We start from the raw sequence: 17,741 nt of genomic DNA on the forward strand, positions 1-17,741 counted from the left end.
TGCCGTCTCCTCGATCCATATCCATTATAACCACAAAAACAAGGAAATATGCAATTGATAAGCTGACTCGAATATAGGTATGACTTTATCTCATTCACACAATGAAGTTGATAGAATGCCGGACTCGAACTCCATAACGATGGAGTGAATACGTATCTCGTTTTAATAAGAATCAGAGCACACATAGTTCTTTTAAGAGGAGTTATGAGTCATGTACCTGTCACTGCCAATGGAAATAAGAATCAGACCCGAAATAATATTAAGCATACTGCTGCTTTCCGATCTTTGCCGCGAACTTAAGCTAACTCCTTCATCAAAGCTATACAACTATCGTCTCTCCTCATTTCTTCTCCTCTTACTCAAGAGACATGCAAAAGAAAGAAAAAGAAACGAGAGAATCGGGGCAAATGCAATTATAGGAACAATGGAACGAGTTCAAGAAAGACTTAACAATGCAGCTCCACCGGCAGCTCGCCTTCGCTGCCGGCGCCATCTTCCTGCTCCTCCTCTTCACCGCCCCATCCCATGGGCACAACATCAGTCGCCTCCTAAAGGACCACCCGGCCTTCTCCACCTTCAACCACTACCTGACCCAGACCCACCTCGCCAACGAGACAATCACCTTCTGCGCCATCGACAACGACACCATATCGGAGCTCCTTGCCAGCCATCCTTCCATCTCCACCATCAAGAACGTCCTCTCCCTCCACGTCCTCCTGGACTACTTCAGCTCCAAAAGCTTCACCAGATCACCAATGGCACCGTCCTTGCTGCCACCCTCTTCCAGGCCACCGGGTCCGCCTTGGGCTCCTCCGGCTTCGTCAACATCACAGATCTGAAAGGCAGTAGGGTTGGGCTCGACCCGGAGGACAATGGCGGCACCCTCAGCACCTACTTCGTCAAGTCCCTCGAGGAGGTCCCCTACAACATCTCCGTCATCCAGATCAGCGGCATCATCCCCTCCGACGTGGTGGCGGCCCCCACCTCCGGCCCCAGTGAGATGAACATCACCTCCCTCATCTCGGCGCATGGCTGCAAGGTCTTCGCTGACACTCTCCTGGCCAACCCCGATGCCATGAAGACTTATCAGGTAGACTTACGAGCTCCCATTTTCCCATTTTTCTGAAAATTTTCCCCCTTTTTTCGAGTAAATGAATGATTTATCTTTTGTTTTGATATGTAAATTTTCGTGTAGAAGGACAAATGCAAAAGTTGGGGGTTAGGTGTTAATGTTGTCGGTGCTTTCACTAATTGTTTCCTTAATTTCGACTTCTCCTAAATTTATAATCATGGGATTGTAATAACTAATAACAAAAAAAAAATCTAATTTTGTGGCCAATTTTCAGGACAATGCCGAGGGAGGGCTGACGGTGTTCTGCCCGCTGGACGATCCCTTTAAGGTCTTCCTGCCCAAGTACAAGAACCTGACGGCTGCCAGCAAGACCATGTTCCTCGAATTCCTCGCGGTCCGGATGTACCTCTCGATGTCGATTCTCAAGTCCAACGACGGCCTAATGAACACGCTCACCACCGACGGTGCCAGCAACTACGACTTCACGGTCCAGAACGAGGGTGAAAGTTCAGTCCATGAATACAATAGCTTTACTGCATTATCGTGTAAGAGTCTAAGATCAGCACATTCCGTAAAAGATGATGATCAAGCACAGAATTCAACCACCGACGAAGGATAGGACTAGGAACAGTTTCCGTTAACCGAAAAGATAGTGGGGTTATTCCATTATTGACTTGTAAAGGCTTCTGATTGACTTGGAAGCTTCCTGATCTGGCTCATATGTCAATATTTATATTCCTGAAATCACTACTCTCTTATGTATGCTGATCCAACAAAAATGGGATTTCTCCCGCCTCAGATAATCCTATGCTTCTCTATATTTCTCCTGAACTTCCCACTGCTTTCATCGGCCCAAACTAACGGAAATATAACCCTAGGAGCTTCACTCACTGCCAGAGCAGGCTCCAATTCCTCTTGGCTCTCTTCTTCGGGAGATTTTGCATTTGGGCTCCAAGAAATTGATACCAACAGCAGCTTTTTCTTGGTTTGCATATGGTACAATAAGATCCTGGAAAAACCATAGTTTGGTGCCCCAGAGGCACCATTCCAGCTCCATTAGGATCCAAAGTTGAGCTCACTTCCAATAAAGGTGTACGCCTCGCTGATCCTCAAGGGAATGAAATTTACAAGTCTGAGTCCTTCATGGGTGCTGCTTCCTATGGTGTGATGAACAACACAGGCAATCTTCAGCTCTTCGGAGTAGATCCCAGTTCTGATCCTGTATGGGAGTCATTTGACTTTCCCAGTGATACACTTTTGCCCACGCAAGCCCTCACGAGAGGTGGCGTCCTCTCTTCCTTGCAGTCAGAGACAAACTTCTCCTTGGGAAGGTTTCAGCTTCTCATACAAAGCAGTGGAAATGTTCATCTCAATACGATAAACTTGCCCACTGATCATGCTAACGAACCCTACTACTCAACAAACACTGGCGGAGGCTCTAATTCATGAGGCTGGCCTCAGGCTGGTGTTTGACGAGTTGGGCTCTCTGTACGTCTCGGGGGAAAATGGTAAAGCGGATAATCTTTCAATTGGGGGGAATGTTCCACACGCACAGTACTATCATCAATAAAAGCTCAACTTGGATGGAGTTTTAGCCCATTACGTGCACCTGAAGGGCGTAAACACCCGAGGGTGGAGTCCCATCTGGTCTCAACCCGACAACATATATAGGGACCTTCTTGTTGAGCAAGGTCTTGGAGTTTGCGAGTACAACAGTATATGCAACATCGGAGAGAATGCTCGGCCCACATGTGGCTGCCCTCCTGGGTTCAACTTTATTGATCCCAATGACCATTTTAGCAACCGGGTGCTGAACTTCACTCTTAGCTGTGACAAAGCTCAGAGGAACTCTACCAATGATCTGTTCACGTTTGAGGAGGCAATAAATACTGGGTGGCCTTCACCGAACAGCAATGCCGAGACTCATGCCTGAATGACTGTGTGTGCTGTGGCAAGCTTCAGAGAGGCTAACAAGTGCAGGAAGAAGACGTTGCCACTCTATAATGGGCAAGCCGGCCAGTATCTTTCAGGGACAGCTCTGATCCAAGTTCCAAAGCGGGATTCGTCACCAGACAGCCCCATATTTCCACCTCCAAAGAAGTTAACGATATCAAATTCACCAGTCACTGTAAAGAAGTTAATGAACAGTCTGATGCAGGACACGGAGCAAGATTTCCAAATTGAAGTGAACGTGATCAGGCAGACCCACCACAAGAACCTCGTCCGGCTCCAAGGATAGTGCGAAGAGGGGCACGCGAGGCTGCTCAGTCCCACTCATGAGAATGTAGCGAATTTCGTTCCAGACTGTTGCCTGTTTGGTTTATTGTCGGTCCTGAAAAAGATCATGTAAATTGTTCCAAAATACAGTTGATTGGTTTACTTGTGGAAGATGCATAAATTGAGCATAACCATAGGCTAGATAGGACCTGCTGTACCATAACATCAGGCAATGGTACATACTCTTCTCATGGAAGAGCTTAGATCAATCATAATGACAAAGGGTTCCAGTTCCTGACTGATGCAAGAATAAGGGCGTGGTTTACAAACTCATCTTTCTAAAGGGTAAAAATTGTAGTCCTGAATATGTTGTATACATCAGTAGAAAGTAGAAAGACTCGTGAATCTCTGGCACTATAGGCGTAGTAACACCAAGTACCATTTTTTTTCTTTAAATTCACAAGGAATGAGAGAGCGAAACAAACACCAGGTCGACAAGCCCAAGCTGGGGGACGTCAAGCATACTTCTGCATTTCGGGATTCTCATTGTAGGGCCTTGACATTAGTTTGAGCAGAGTTTGGACCTCTCCTAAGTCTCCTTGCTCAGCTGCATCAATTGCACTTTAGCAGAGGTAGTTCCCGAGGATGTACTTAGAATTCGTCTGATATGCCATTACTAGCCAGCTGGGGGAAGAAGATGGCCTTGGCGGATTAGTTCAGAGAAGGCAGGCAATTCAAGTATCCATATCAATCAGGCAAGATAGTATCCAACCATTTAATGCCTAATGTTCGGAAAGTAAGTTTGCAAATGCGAGGGGGTGAGTAAATGGCAGAGAAGTGGAGCCAGCGGACCTCCTGTATGTAGGTTTTCACCCAACTGGTCCACTTCTTCTTTCGCTCCTTCCCGGTATCCGGCAGAACAGCCTTCACTGAAACTAGACACTCTTCTTCAGGAATGTTGGGATCGGCTTTTGTTGAGGTATTTCTCGTATTCAGTGGAAATCCGAAGACCTGGAAACAAGAACAAAGTTCGACTGAAGAAAAGGAAGCAATCAGCAAATCGTGCCAAGGTGAAAATGCAAATGTGCCACGGCAGGAAGTACAGAGGCGATCAGCAAAGTGTGCCATGGCGAGCACAGTAATGTGCCATGGCGAGTTTGGCCCAGAGAGAGTATCTTGCAATTTAGTTTTCGTTTTGGTGCAATTCGTTGCAACTTACATTCTATTCAAAGGAGGAATCTTCTTAGGTGGTTTAGGGATATTTTGGATGTATTCTAGAGGATATTTTGGGTCTTGAATCTATAAATATGGGATGAGCTTGGTAAGTCGATGTAGGGTATGAGATCGGGAAATCATGTGTAATTCTCTCGGGAAGTTCTCGGGTTATTCTCTTAGAGTCTTTAGGGTTTCATAGAGCGAGAGAGTGGTGAGAATTGGGAGGAAGGCTCTTCTCGGGCTTGGATCTTGTAACAGGTTTTGGGAAACACGAGTGTGATCTCGAGGTTGTAATATCCGATTTATCGATCTAATGGAATCTCCTGCTTTGTCCATTGACGTTTCCCTCACTCAAAAGTTTTTACCACGTATATTCCGGTGTTCATTGTTCTTTTTTCTTGATCTAAATCCCTCGAATTCGGCAACTTCCACGACAGCTTTGATATATGAAAGTGATCGAAAGAAATTCTTTTAAGTCAACTTTATCCACAACCATATTTTTCAGAAGTCTGCTTGTCAGCTGTTTATTTTACTCGGGAAGGCCGAGCTTTCTGGTCATGATAGCCCGATACTCATCCATAAATTTGGTCCCATATACGAGGCAAAATAAAGAATCCGTCACTAGCCAAATAAAATTGAATTTACCTTTCTATGGTCTAATTCATCTCCGTATCATTTATCAGCGGAGCAATGGAAAGGGTTGAAACGTACTGGACCATATTCCACAAACCGATGTCAGGCCGATTTGTGGAACAGTATCTTCTTCCAGGAAGATCGGTCGTATTAAGGTTGCAGCTTGGGTCAAAAAGCGTCGAGAAATCCAAAAGGACTATAACCAATGTGAGGCCCAAAATGATCACATTATCAGTGTTCAGCACCCCACGAGTGAACCGCACTCCCTGCCGCTTTGCGAAAATGAAGCAATACGCTCTGCACTCTCCACCGCCCAGGCGATACAATTGGCAAATTCACAATAGAATCCGAAAAACCAATCTCATAATTTATGTTTCACTAACATAAATTATTTAAAAAATCAATATTTATTAAAAAAATTCCATTTGCAGTGGTCAATAGGAGAATGCCACGTCACTATGTGTCGAATGACTACCGATAAGTTTATTATTATTTAACAAAAAATTATTATTTTTAATACAAATAAAAGACTTATATTAAATAATAAAAAAAGTTATCTATTGATAAGGTGATGCGTTATATTGCCAGAGACTCGTCAATTTGAATAGAACGAGAATCTTGTTAAATGAAAAGTTTCCTTGGATTTAAAAAAAAAAAAATCTTGCTACTTTTAAGGATGTTCATGACCCTAAAAGTTTCTCTATATAGATATGAGTCGTCGGAGAGATTAGGAATAGTAGTCCTGCTGATAAAGTCTTGCAGCTTCTTGCTATTGCTGAACACATAAGTCGTAGGAGAGATCTGATCTCTATACAGTTTCTTGATCATTCCAAATATTTCGATATCAAAGCTCCATTGCCGATCACAGACTGTTTATTTTCATGAATACATGGATTTGGGGGACGCGTACAGAAAGTGCATTTACAGTTATCAGTAATTATATTGGTCAGATGATCTGTTTTTTTCCGATCCGCTCACCCCTCTCTCTTTGGGGGCCCAAATAATTTTCACAAGTGTCTAGTGGTATATTAGTAACGAAACGGGGCTGATCAGGCGTTTAGACTATCACGGACATATGCCTTTGCCACTTGTGCTCGGAAACTGACTTGCTGGAAACCAGAAAGGACTTCCACATCCCTTTTTCTTGCCTCACAAGATAACAAGAGAAACTTCAAACTCGAATCATATTTATTTTGACAAAATCACGTTCTCTAAGTTTCTCTCTAAGTTCCACATCCCTTTTTCTTGTCGGACAAGTCTTTGCTGCAGACTTTTCAATTTCCTGCATTCCAAGACCCCTGGATATGCAGAATCGGCTCTCGTGATATCTAGGACTTACCAATTTTATCCCTGATTGAGCAGTTGTGATCTGAACAAAACTCAAGCAAAGTACATGAATCCATAAGCTTTATCGCGTGGTCCTCACCCCTCTTTAGTTCTGGTGACTAGGCTTTTAATAGATCTGGATTCGGCTCTATTATGGGTAGCTATATATTACTAGAGTGCCCAAATAGTCCTCAGAAGTGTCCAGTGGTATTCCGGTAGGGACGACGGGCCATTCGACAGAATTGACAACTTTGGACTATCGCGAACATACTCTATTTCTGTAGGTCCGAAAACGTACGTTTTGCTGGAAACCAGAAAGGACTTCCACATCCCTTTGTCTTGTCCCACACAAGAAACTTCAAAATCAAATGGGCCACACCAAGTCATTACCTGCCCTCCAAGACCGTGCATTATATGCTCTCGTCATATCTAGGACTTTCCAGCTGGGAAAATTCTTTTCTTCCGAAAATTTTTGCAAGATATTCCTCCGATCGTCTCTCTGTTTATAAAAGCCGCCTATTCTTCACGTCTTTACAAAACTGCCACTTGTAAGATAATCGGCAGTACCGATTCAGAGGATAAAGCAGCTCTCTTTCCAATTATATCCCTTATGGAGCAGTTGTGCTCTTGACTGAACTCAAGCAGAGCCCACGAATCCGTAAGAGTAACCGCGTTATCGTTAAAAGAGTCTAAGATAAGCTCGTTCCAGGAAAGGATGATAATCAATCACCAACCAACTCAAGACCCACAAAATTGTTTTCTTTTTCCGTTGTGCAAGAAGAGGACTTGGACTCATTACGATTAGGTACCGTGATTGACTTGTAAAGGGCTCTGCTTGACTTGGAAGGTTCAGAAGTCACTCTTCATGAAATATCAAGTACAGTGTCAACTTTGCTCAAATGTCGAGATTATATTCTGAACTGGAATCTCTGCTTTCTTATCTATTCACACAAAAATGGAATTTCTCCTGCCTCGTATGATCCTCTTCTGCTTCTTTATGTTTCTCCTGAACTTCCCACCGCTTTCATCGGCCCAAACTAATGGAAAAATAACCGTTGGAGTTCCACTCACTGCTACAGCAGGCTCGAATTCCTCTTGGCTCTCTCCCTCGAGAGATTTCGCATTTGGGTTCAAAGAAATTGTTCCCAACAGCAACCTTTTCTTGCTTTGCATATGGTACGACATACTCCCGGAAAAAACCATAGTTTGGTACCCGAAAGATACCATTCCAGCTCCATTAGGATCCAAAGTTGAGCTCACTTCCGATAAAGGAGTACGCCTCACCGATCCTCAAGGGAAAGAAATTTACATGTCCCAGTCCTTCTCGGGGACTGCTTCCTATGGGGTGATGAACAACACTGGCAATTTTCAGCTCTTCGGGGAAGATTCCAGTTCTGATCCTATCTGGGAGACCTTTAGGTTTCCCAGCGACACGCTTTTGCCCACGCAAGTCCTCGAGAGAGGCGGCCTCCTCTCTTCCTCACAGTCGGAGACAAACTTCTCCTTAGGAAGGTTTCAGCTTCGCCTCCTAAGCGATGGAAATGTCCATCTCAACACAATAAATTTGCCTGGTGATTATGCTAACGAACCCTACTACTCAACAAACACTGCCGGAGGCCTCAGGTTGGTGTTTGATGAGTTAGGCTCTCTGTACGTCTTACGGGAAAACGGGAACATGGCCAATCTCTCAGTTGGGGGGGTCTTTTTGATAGATTCAATTCGAGGGATTTACCCAAAAGAACAGTACTATCATAGGATTAAGCTCAACTTTGATGGAGTTTTAGCCCATTATGTGCACCTGAAGGGTGCAGACAATGGAGGGTGGAGTCCCATCTGGTCTCAACCCGAGAACATATGTAGAGACCTTCTTGTCGAGAAAGGTATTGGGGTTTGCGGGTACAACAGCATATGCAATATTGGAGAAAATGCTCGTCCCACATGTAGCTGCCCAGCTGGGTTCACCTTCATCGATCCCAATGACCATTTTAGCAGCTGTGCACCGCACTTCGCAGTAAGCTGTGATGAAGCTCAGAGGAACTATACCAGTGATCTTTTCATGTTTGAGGAGGTTAATAACACTGGATGGCCCTCTTCTGACTATGCCCTTCTCACGCCTTTCACCGAACAGCAATGCCGAGATTCATGCTTGAATGACTGTTTGTGTGCTGTGGCAACATTCAGAGAGGGCAATAAGTGCTGGAAGAAGAAGTTACCACTCTCTAATGGGCAAGTTGGCCAGTATCTTCCAGGGAAGGCTCTGATCAAAGTCCCAAAGCAGGATTTGCCGCGAGAAAGCCTCATATTTCAGCCCCCAAATGGGAAGCACAAGAGCAAGAAAGATGCCGTGATCCTCATGGGATCAGTCCTTTTGGGCACTTCAGTGCTCGCTAACTTCCTACTGGTCGGAATGAGTTGTCTGGGCTTTCACCCGTTTCACCGCCGCAGAATAACCGGGATATCAACCCCGCACCAGAGTGAAGGGTTCACGAAATTGCGATGCTTCACTTTCAAGGAGCTTGTGGAGGCCACAGATGGGTTCAGGGAAGAGCTTGGGAGAGGCCATTTTGGGATAGTGTACAAGGGAATGATATCAAATTCATCTGTCGCTGTAAAGAAGTTAATCAATAATCTTATGCAGGACTCGGAGAAGGAGTTCCAAGCAGAAGTGAATGTGATCGGGCAGACCCACCACAAGAACCTCGTTCGGCTCCTTGGATACTGCGATGAGGGGCACGAGAGGCTGCTGGTGTATGAGTACCTCTGTAACGGGCCTTTGTCGAGCCTCCTGTTTGGGAACCCGAGACCTACATGGGCCTACAGGTGTCAGATCGCACTTGGTATTGCTAGAGGCCTACTGTACCTGCACGAGGAGTGCAGCACTCAGATCATCCACTGCGACATAAAACCACAGAACATATTGCTCGATGATCACTTTGCTGCCAAGATCTCTGACTTTGGGCTTGCAAAGCTCCTGCAAATGGGACAGAGCCTGACCGATACAGCCATTCGGGGAACCAAGGGATACGTTGCGCCCGAGTGGTTCAGGAACTTCCCCGTGACGGTCAAGGTGGATGTCTACAGCTTCGGGGTGTTGCTACTTGAGATTGTGTGCTGCAAGAGAAACATACAGGGCGGGACAGTCGAGGAAGCAGGGGAGGGGATGCTACTGAGCGACTGGGCATATGAATGCAATGCAGATGGGAGAGTGGAGGCGCTGGTGGAAGGGGACATGGAGGCACTGAGTGACGAAGGGGGTAAGAAGCTCAAGAGGATGGTAATGGTGGCCATTTGGTGCTTACAGGAAGACCCAAGCCTTAGGCCTTCCATGAGAAAAGTAACGCAGATGCTGGAAGGAGCTATCAAAGTGCCTGTTCCTCCTTGTCCCTTCCCATTCATGAGAATGTAGCGATTTCAGTCCAGACTGTTGCCTGTTCGGTTTACTTTTGATCCTTGGAATATATCATGTGATAATTGTTACAGTGGATCAATTTACCTGTGGTAGATGCATAAGTTTAGCATAAGCATAGGCTAGATAGGATCAGCTGGACTACATCGGTCAATGGTACATAAGCTTCTTATGGAGGAGCCAAGATCCCTCATAATGATGAAATGTTCAGGTTCCTGACAGATGCAAGAATAAGGCTGTTGTGTACAAACTCATCCTTTTAAAGGGTAAAAATCATAATCCTGGCTAAGTTATATACATCAGAAGAAAAGCACATAAATCTATCGCACTATAAGTGTAGTAACACCGAGCAAAGTTTTTTTTTTTTTAAATTCACGAGGAACAAGACCAGGTCGGTAAGCCCAAGCTGGGGGAAGACGAGCATACTTCTGCATCTCAGGTTGCTCATCATAGGGCCTTGATATTAGTTTGAGAAGAGTTCGGACCTCTCCAAAGTCTCCTTGCTCAGCCGCATCAATTGCACTTTGGCAGAGGTAGCGGAGGACGTACTTAGGATTCACCAAGTCCATCGAAGCCTTTCGTTCTTCATCTAATATGCCACTGCTAGCGAGCTGGGGGAAGAAGATGACATTGGTGGATTAGTTCAGAGAAGCTAGGCAAAACAAGTATTCATACTAAACGAGGCAGAAAAAGTATCCAACCACTTAATGATTAGAGTTCGGAAAGTAAGTTTGCAAATGCGAGAAAGTGAATGAATGACAGGAGTAGTGGAGTCAGCATACCTCCTGTATGTAGGTTTTCACCCAGCTGATCCGCGCCTCCTTTCGCTCCTTCCCGATATCCAGTAGAACAGACTTCAATGGAACTAGAAGCTCTTCTTCAGGAATTTTGGGATCGGCTTTGATATTTGAAAGCAACCGAAAGAAGTTTGTGTAATCAACTTTATCCACAGCCATATTGTTCAGAAGCTTGCTTATCAGCTGTTTATTGTACTTAGGGAGGCCAAGCTTTCTGGTCATGATAGCCTGATACTCATCCATAAACTTGGTCCCATATCTGCCGCAAAATAAAGGATCCATCATTAACCAACTAGTAATGACATATAAGATTCCCATAATAAACAGAAAATCATAACTTCGAAACCACCTTTCCAAGGCATAATTCATCTCCTTATCATTTATCAGCTGAGCAGCGGAAAGGGTTGAAACGAACTGGGCTATATTCCACAAACCGATGTCTGGCTGATTTGCAAAACAGTATCTTCTTCCAGGAAGATCGGTTGTATTAGGGGTATAGGTTGGGTCGAAAGCATCGAGAAATCCAAAAGGACCATAATCAATCGTCAGGCCCAAAATGCTCATATTATCTGTGATTAAGACCCCGTGAGTGAACCCAACCCCCTGCCACTTCACGATCATGGAAGCAGTACGCTCTGCAATCTCCACCACCCAGGCTGATAGAATTGACAATTCACAATAAGTCATCTTTAAATGATTACGAGAAGGGGAGAATAGAACCCGAAATATTCACGCTTCTTAGTTGTGCTCTTATATCTTCATGTGCAAATAGAAGCAGTTGCAGAAAAAGGATTGAAAAATTTGCCCTTTGAAGCTGGTTAACGATTATCATTAAAACAAGGGTATAATACCTGCGTATTTATTTGATGTAAGATCCACCACATCCTGATCATTACTGCCCGTGTTGAAGGACAGGCTTTCACTTGTGGTCATATTTTCTATGTGAGGGAAATGATGCCTAATGGCGTAATCAGCCAAAGCCCTTACGATTTCAAGATCCTCTTTGCCTCTTGAAGCATGTATTTGATATGAACCAAAGCGTAAAAAAGATTGAGCAACTCTGCACGCAATTACACTCAAGAACAGTACTATCATAGGATTAAGCTCAACTTTGATGGAGTTTTAGCCCATTATGTGCACCTGAAGGTGCAGACACTGGAGCGTGGAGTCCCATCTGGTCTCGACCCGAGAACATATGTAAAGACCTTAATGTTGAGAAAGGTCTTGGGGTTTGCGGGTACAACAGCGTATGCAATATTGGAGAAAATGCTCATCCCACATGTAGCTGCCCGGCTGGGTTCACCTTCATCTATCCAAATGACCATTTTAGCAGCTGTGCACCGAACTTCATAGTAAGCAGTGATGAAGCTCAGAGGAATTATACCAGTGATCTTTTCACGTTTGAGGAGGCTATTAACACTGGATGGCCCTCTTCTGACTATGCCCTTCTCACGCCTTTCACTGAAAAGCAATGCCGAGATTCATGCTTGAATGACTGTGTGTGTGCTGTGACAACTTTCAGAGAGGGCAATAAGTGCTGGAAGAAGTTACCGCTCTCCAATGGGCAAGTTGGTCAGTATCTTCCAGGGAAGGCTCTGATCAAAGTCCCCCCCGAGACAGCCTCATATTTCAGCCCCCAAATGGGAAGCACAAAAGCCAGAAAGATGCCGTGATCCTCATGGGATCAGTCCTTTTGGGCACTTCAGTGCTCACTAACTTCCTACTAGTCGGCATGATTTGTCTGGGCTTTACCCATTTCACTGCCGCAGAATAACCGGGATATTAACCCCACCCCAGAGCGAAGGGTTCACGAAATTGCGATGCTTCACTTTCAAGGAGCTTGTGGAGGCCACAGATGGGTTCAGGGAAGAGCTTGGGAGAGGTCATTCTGGGATAGTGTACAAGGGAATGATATCAAATTCATCTGTTGCTGTTAAGAAGTTAACCAATAATCTTATGCAGGACTCGGAGAAGGAGTTCCAAACAAAAGTGAATGTGATCAGGCAGACCCACCACAAGAACCTCGTTCGGCTCCTTGGATACTGTGATGAGGGGCACGAGAGGCTGCAGGTGCATGAGTACCTGTGTAATGGGCCATTGTCGAGCCTCCTGCTTGGGAACCCAAGACCTACATGGGCCTACAGGTGTCAGATCGCACTTGCTATTGCTAGAGGGCTGTTGTACCTGCACCTGCACGAGGAGTGCAGCACTCGGATCATCCACTGCAACATAAAACCGCAGAACATACTGCTCGATGATCACTTTGCTGCCAAGATCTCTGACTTTGGGCTTGCGAAGCTCCTGCAAATGGGACAGAGCCTGACTGATACAGCCATTCGGGGAACCAAGGGATACGTTGCACCCGAGTGGTGCGGGAACTCCCCCCTGTGAGGGTAAAGGTGGATGTCTACAGCTTCGGGGTGTTGCTACTTGAGATTGTGTGCTGCAAGAGAAACATACGGGGCGGGACAATCGAGGAAGCAGGGGAGGAGATGCTACTGAGCGACAGGGCATATGAATGCAACGCAGATGGGGCAGTGGAGGCGCTGGTGGAAGGGGACATGGAGGCAATGAGTGACGAAGGGGGTAGGAAGCTTCAGAGGATGGTACTGGTGGCCATTTGGTGGATGCAGGAAGACCCAAGCCCTAGGCCTTCCATAAGAAAAGTAATGCAGATGCTGGAATGTAGCGATTTCGTTTCAGACTGTTGCCTGTTCAGCTTACTTTCAATCCTAGGAATATATCATGTGATAATTGTTCCAAATACAGTGGATCGGTTTACCTGTGGTAGATACATAAGTTTAGCATAAGCATAGGCTAGATAGGATCAGCTGACCATAATGTCGGCCAATGGTACATAAGCTTCTTATGGAGGAGCCAAGAGCCCTCATAATGATGAAATGTTCGGGTTCCTGACAGATGCAAGAATAAGGGCGTTGTGTACAAACTCATCCTTTTAAGGGGTAAAAATCGTAATCCTGGCTATGTTATATACATCAGAAGAAAAACACGTAAATCAGTCGCACTATAAGTGTAGTGACACCGAGCAAAGTTTTTTTTTTAATTCACGAGGAACAAGACAGCATACAAACACCAGGTCGGTAAGCCCAAGCTGGGGGAAGACGAGCATACTTCTGCATCTCAGGTTGCTCATCATAGGGTCTTGACATTAGTTTGAGAAGAGTTCGGACCTCTCCAAAGTCTCCTTGCTCAGCCACATCAATTGCACTTTGGCAGAGGTAATTCCGGAGGACGTACTTAGGATTCACCGAGTCCATCGAAGCCTTTCGTTCTTCATCTGACATGCCACTGCTAGCGAGCTGGGGGAAGATGACGATGTTGGTGGATTAGTTCAGAGAAGCTAGGCAAAACAAGTATCCGTACTAAACGAAGCAGAAAAAGTATCCAACCACTTAATGATTAAAGTTTGGAAAGTACGTTTGCAAATGCGAGAAAGTGAATGAATGACAGAAGTAGTGGAGTCAGCATACCTCCTGTATGTAGGTTTTCACCCAGCTGATCCACGCCTCCTTTCGCTCCTTCCCGATATCCAGTAGAACAGACTTCAATGGAACTAGAAGCTCTTCTTCAGGAATTTTGGGATCGGCTTTGATATTTGAAAGCAACCGAAAGAAGTTTGTGTAATCAACTTTATCCACAGCCATATTGTTCAGAAGCTTGCTTATCAGCTGTTTATTGTACTTAGGGAGGCCAAGCTTTCTGGTCATGATAGCCTGATACTCATCCATAAACTTGGTCCCATATCTGCCGCAAAATAAAGGATCCATCATTAACCAACTAGTAATGACATATAAGATTCCCATAATAAACAGAAAATCATAACTTCGAAACCACCTTTCCAAGGCATAATTCATCTCCTTATCATTTATCAGCTGAGCAGCGGAAAGGGTTGAAACGAACTGGGCTATATTCCACAAACCGATGTCTGGCTGATTTGCAAAACAGTATCTTCTTCCAGGAAGATCGGTTGTATTAGGGGTATAGGTTGGGTCGAAAGCATCGAGAAATCCAAAAGGACCATAATCAATCGTCAGGCCCAAAATGCTCATATTATCTGTGTTTAAGACCCCATGAGTGAACCCAACCCCCTGCCACTTTGCGATCATGGAAGCAGTACGCTCTGCAATCTCCACCGTCCAAGCTGATAGAATTGATGATTCACTATAAGTCATCTTTAAATGATTACAAGAAGGGGAGAATAGAACCCGAAATATTCACGCTTCTTAGTTGTGCTCTTATATCTTCATGTGCAAATAGAAGCAGTCGCAGAAAAAGGATTGAAAAATTTGCCCTTTAAAGCTGGTTAACGATTATCATTAAAACAAGGGTATAATACCTGCGTATTTATTTGATGTAAGATCCACCACATCCTGATCATTACTGCCCGTGTTGAAGGACAGGCTTTCACTTGTGGTCATATTTTCTATGTGAGGGAAATGATGCCTAATGGCGTAATCAGCCAAAGCCCTTACGATTTCAAGATCCTCTTTGCCTCTTGAAGCATGTATTTGATATGAACCAAAGCGTAAAAAAGATTGAGCAACTCTGCACGCAATTGCACCAGGTTCGTCCTTCGGATTGCCACTGCATAGTACAATGGAAAAAAAAAATCAAATATAACACTTTGTATTCAAACACTGCACCTATATATATAGTTTAAAAAAAAATATGGCAGGTCAATGATGGTGAACATCTTATTTCTCTAGAAAAATTATATTTGAAGTTCAGGGACATCGTGAACATACTCATAGAACATGTCTCGAGTGACGAATTTCCCAGTTGTCACCAGACAAAGAGCTCGTGTAGTTGGGATACCGAGACTATGCATCGCTTCACTACAGAGAAATTCTCTGATGCTACTGCGCAGAACAGCGAGCCCATCAGCGAATCTACTGTATGGGGTCTTTCCAGCCCCTTTGAGCTGCAGTTCCCATCTTTCGGACTTAGAGTTCACAAGCTCCCCAAGAGTAATTGCCCTACCATCACCCAACTGACCGGCCCACATCCCAAATTGGTGTCCTCCATAGCACTGAGCATAGGGCAACCTAGCATAGACATTATAGGAGTCCAGATAAAATTAAGTCAAAGACTCCAAGGATGTTTTACGTCAAGTTAGATCTATCGATGTCAAGTCACATGACGTACCCTCCCACTAGAGGAGCTGCACCGGAGAATATTAGCGGAAAATCTGATCTTTCGAATCTGTGCCCAACAAAATAGGTTCAGATAGTTTAATAAACGAAGCAAGAAAACCATCCTCAAAAAACAGCATAAATAGGAAGTGCTAGGGAAGGGAAAACTCACTCCTTAGGATCCAAATCAAGTAATTCGGCAACCGATTCTGACCATGCAACGAGTTGAGGATTGTCCACTTCAGCTGAAGGGGAGACTTTTGTATAGCAAGCATGAAGCACCTGCATTTCAAACCGCGTAAGAAAGGTAATAGCAACTACAAAGTCCTCGAACTCAATTTGAATCATCGATGTGCACAATCTCTCCGAATCACGGGACAGTTCCAGAAACGCAACCAATGCTAACTAGAAATGGCCGACTTTGCCAAAAATGGAAACAAGGCAATACATGTCGTGCTCCTACACATTCCTCGGCGTCTTCCTAAGATGGGGACTGCAGGAAATCGACTTAAGAGACTATACATAATCAACAGACCTAAAAGCTTATGACATGACGTAATTTGGAAACCACTAATCTCACTCAGTTCCCCGTTAATCAATCAAAGTCAAGAGAATATTATATAACTAAAAATTAATAAAAAGGAGAAACGTAGGATACGAGAATTAATACCTCACGAGGAAAAGCATCGGTCCGGGGATCGCCCGGCAGCTCATGGACGAACGAGTGATCCCAATTAAGATCCTCGAGCCTGAACCTCCTGGCACGACTCGAATCGCCGTCGCCGTCCAAGCTCTGATTCTTCAAATCGCGCGTCACGGACTCTACAGATGCGCCGGTGGCGTCCTCCGGCGGAGGCGGGGAGTCCATGGATACGCTGCTGCTGCTGCTGCCTGCTCCGGGGGAGCTAGCGTGGCATGCGAAGCGGAGCTGGGAGGGGAGGCCGAGCAGCGAGCTGAGCGATGCGGTGGGGCGGAGGCTGGGCTCGGCGGTGGCGATGCGGCGGCGGAGGAGAGGAGAGAGGAGGGGAGAGGAGGCTGAGAGTGAGAGCGGTGGTTTTAGAGAGAGATGGGAAAGCATCGTGTGTGCTGGTTTTGACTAATTAATGGTCTTTGGGACATACGAGAAAAGAGAGAGAGAGAGAGAGAGAGGGCTGAAGCGGTTGCCGTTTTTGTCTCCGAGAGCCGTTTCCTCAAAAAACGGGGTTTCTTTTTCTTCGCACTGTCGGTCGGTCCAGTGACGATACGGGGTGTGGATCTGGACACGTGTCAGCTGCCCGGGACATGATTCTCGCCCGAAAATATGGGAGGGATAATTTTCCGAAGTATTTTTTTTAATAGAAAAAAAGTTGAATAACATTTCTTTGTTAATTCATTTTTTACCCATTAAGTAAATTCTTCTAGTACTTTCGGAGAAAGTTAAGTCAGGAAAACAACTTTTTGTCATTGCCATGGTCATGTATAAATTATCTTCCATCGATCTATGGCAGAAAGAACCTACAAAGTACAAACTACTCATTCAAATGCATAAATAATGGTCTATTGACCCGTGGAAGAAGGAACCCACCAAATACACCCCCAATTTGAGACATCTGTTGTATTTGATTTTAATTATGTTGTTGAATTATGAGAAAAAAGTATGAAAAAATAATGAATAGTTGGGAGAAAGTAATGATTGTGTTGTTGAATTGTGAAAAAAGTAATGAATACTCGAGAGAATTTAATATTAAAAATTAAATGATTAAAAAAAATTTAAAAAGAAATATAATAATTATATTGTTGAATTGAAAATAAGTAGAGAAGAATTGAGTAGAGTTAAACGGTTTTTTTTAACCAAACAAGTCTTTAGAAGGGCATGCTCGCCTGCCATCCAACCACCGATCGAAGTCGCCGGTCAAATCAAGCCACGTTGCTAACCCTAATCT

General features: G+C 44.7%; 3 protein-coding genes and 2 pseudogenes across 3 annotated transcripts; 3 read left to right on the top strand and 2 right to left on the bottom strand.

Annotated features, from left to right (window-relative positions):
* The first annotated feature begins 305 nt into the window (after positions 1–305).
* Positions 306–1,872, top strand: LOC116210515 (annotated as a pseudogene).
* Positions 1,873–7,286: 5,414 nt separating this feature from the next.
* Positions 7,287–9,947, top strand: LOC116210770 (G-type lectin S-receptor-like serine/threonine-protein kinase LECRK3). Its single transcript, XM_031544813.1, has one exon. It carries the CDS (start codon positions 7,419–7,421, stop codon positions 9,867–9,869), a length of 2,451 nt encoding a protein of 816 aa, XP_031400673.1. The 5' UTR covers positions 7,287–7,418; the 3' UTR covers positions 9,870–9,947.
* Positions 9,948–10,065: 118 nt separating this feature from the next.
* On the bottom strand, positions 10,066–11,776 carry LOC116210772 (protein adenylyltransferase SelO, mitochondrial-like). The gene is made up of 4 exons (XM_031544815.1): positions 11,518–11,776; positions 11,016–11,322; positions 10,652–10,925; positions 10,066–10,480 (listed from the first exon to the last, which is right to left on the bottom strand). The coding sequence occupies exons 1-4, from the start codon at positions 11,759–11,761 to the stop codon at positions 10,190–10,192; spliced, it is 1,116 nt and encodes a 371-aa protein (XP_031400675.1). The 5' UTR covers positions 11,762–11,776; the 3' UTR covers positions 10,066–10,189.
* Positions 11,777–12,382: 606 nt separating this feature from the next.
* On the top strand, positions 12,383–13,486 carry LOC116212296 (annotated as a pseudogene).
* A 4-nt stretch (positions 13,487–13,490) lies between these two features.
* LOC116210771 (protein adenylyltransferase SelO) lies at positions 13,491–16,970 on the bottom strand. The gene is made up of 8 exons (XM_031544814.1): positions 16,490–16,970; positions 15,992–16,101; positions 15,833–15,889; positions 15,433–15,732; positions 15,024–15,271; positions 14,522–14,828; positions 14,158–14,431; positions 13,491–13,986 (listed from the first exon to the last, which is right to left on the bottom strand). Exons 1-8 carry the CDS (start codon positions 16,895–16,897, stop codon positions 13,732–13,734), a joined length of 1,959 nt encoding a protein of 652 aa, XP_031400674.1. The 5' UTR covers positions 16,898–16,970; the 3' UTR covers positions 13,491–13,731.
* Between the last annotated feature and the right edge of the window lie 771 nt (positions 16,971–17,741).

Source organism: Punica granatum, chromosome 6 (genome assembly GCF_007655135.1).
Source record: "Punica granatum isolate Tunisia-2019 chromosome 6, ASM765513v2, whole genome shotgun sequence".
Classification (NCBI taxonomy): domain Eukaryota; kingdom Viridiplantae; phylum Streptophyta; class Magnoliopsida; order Myrtales; family Lythraceae; genus Punica; species Punica granatum.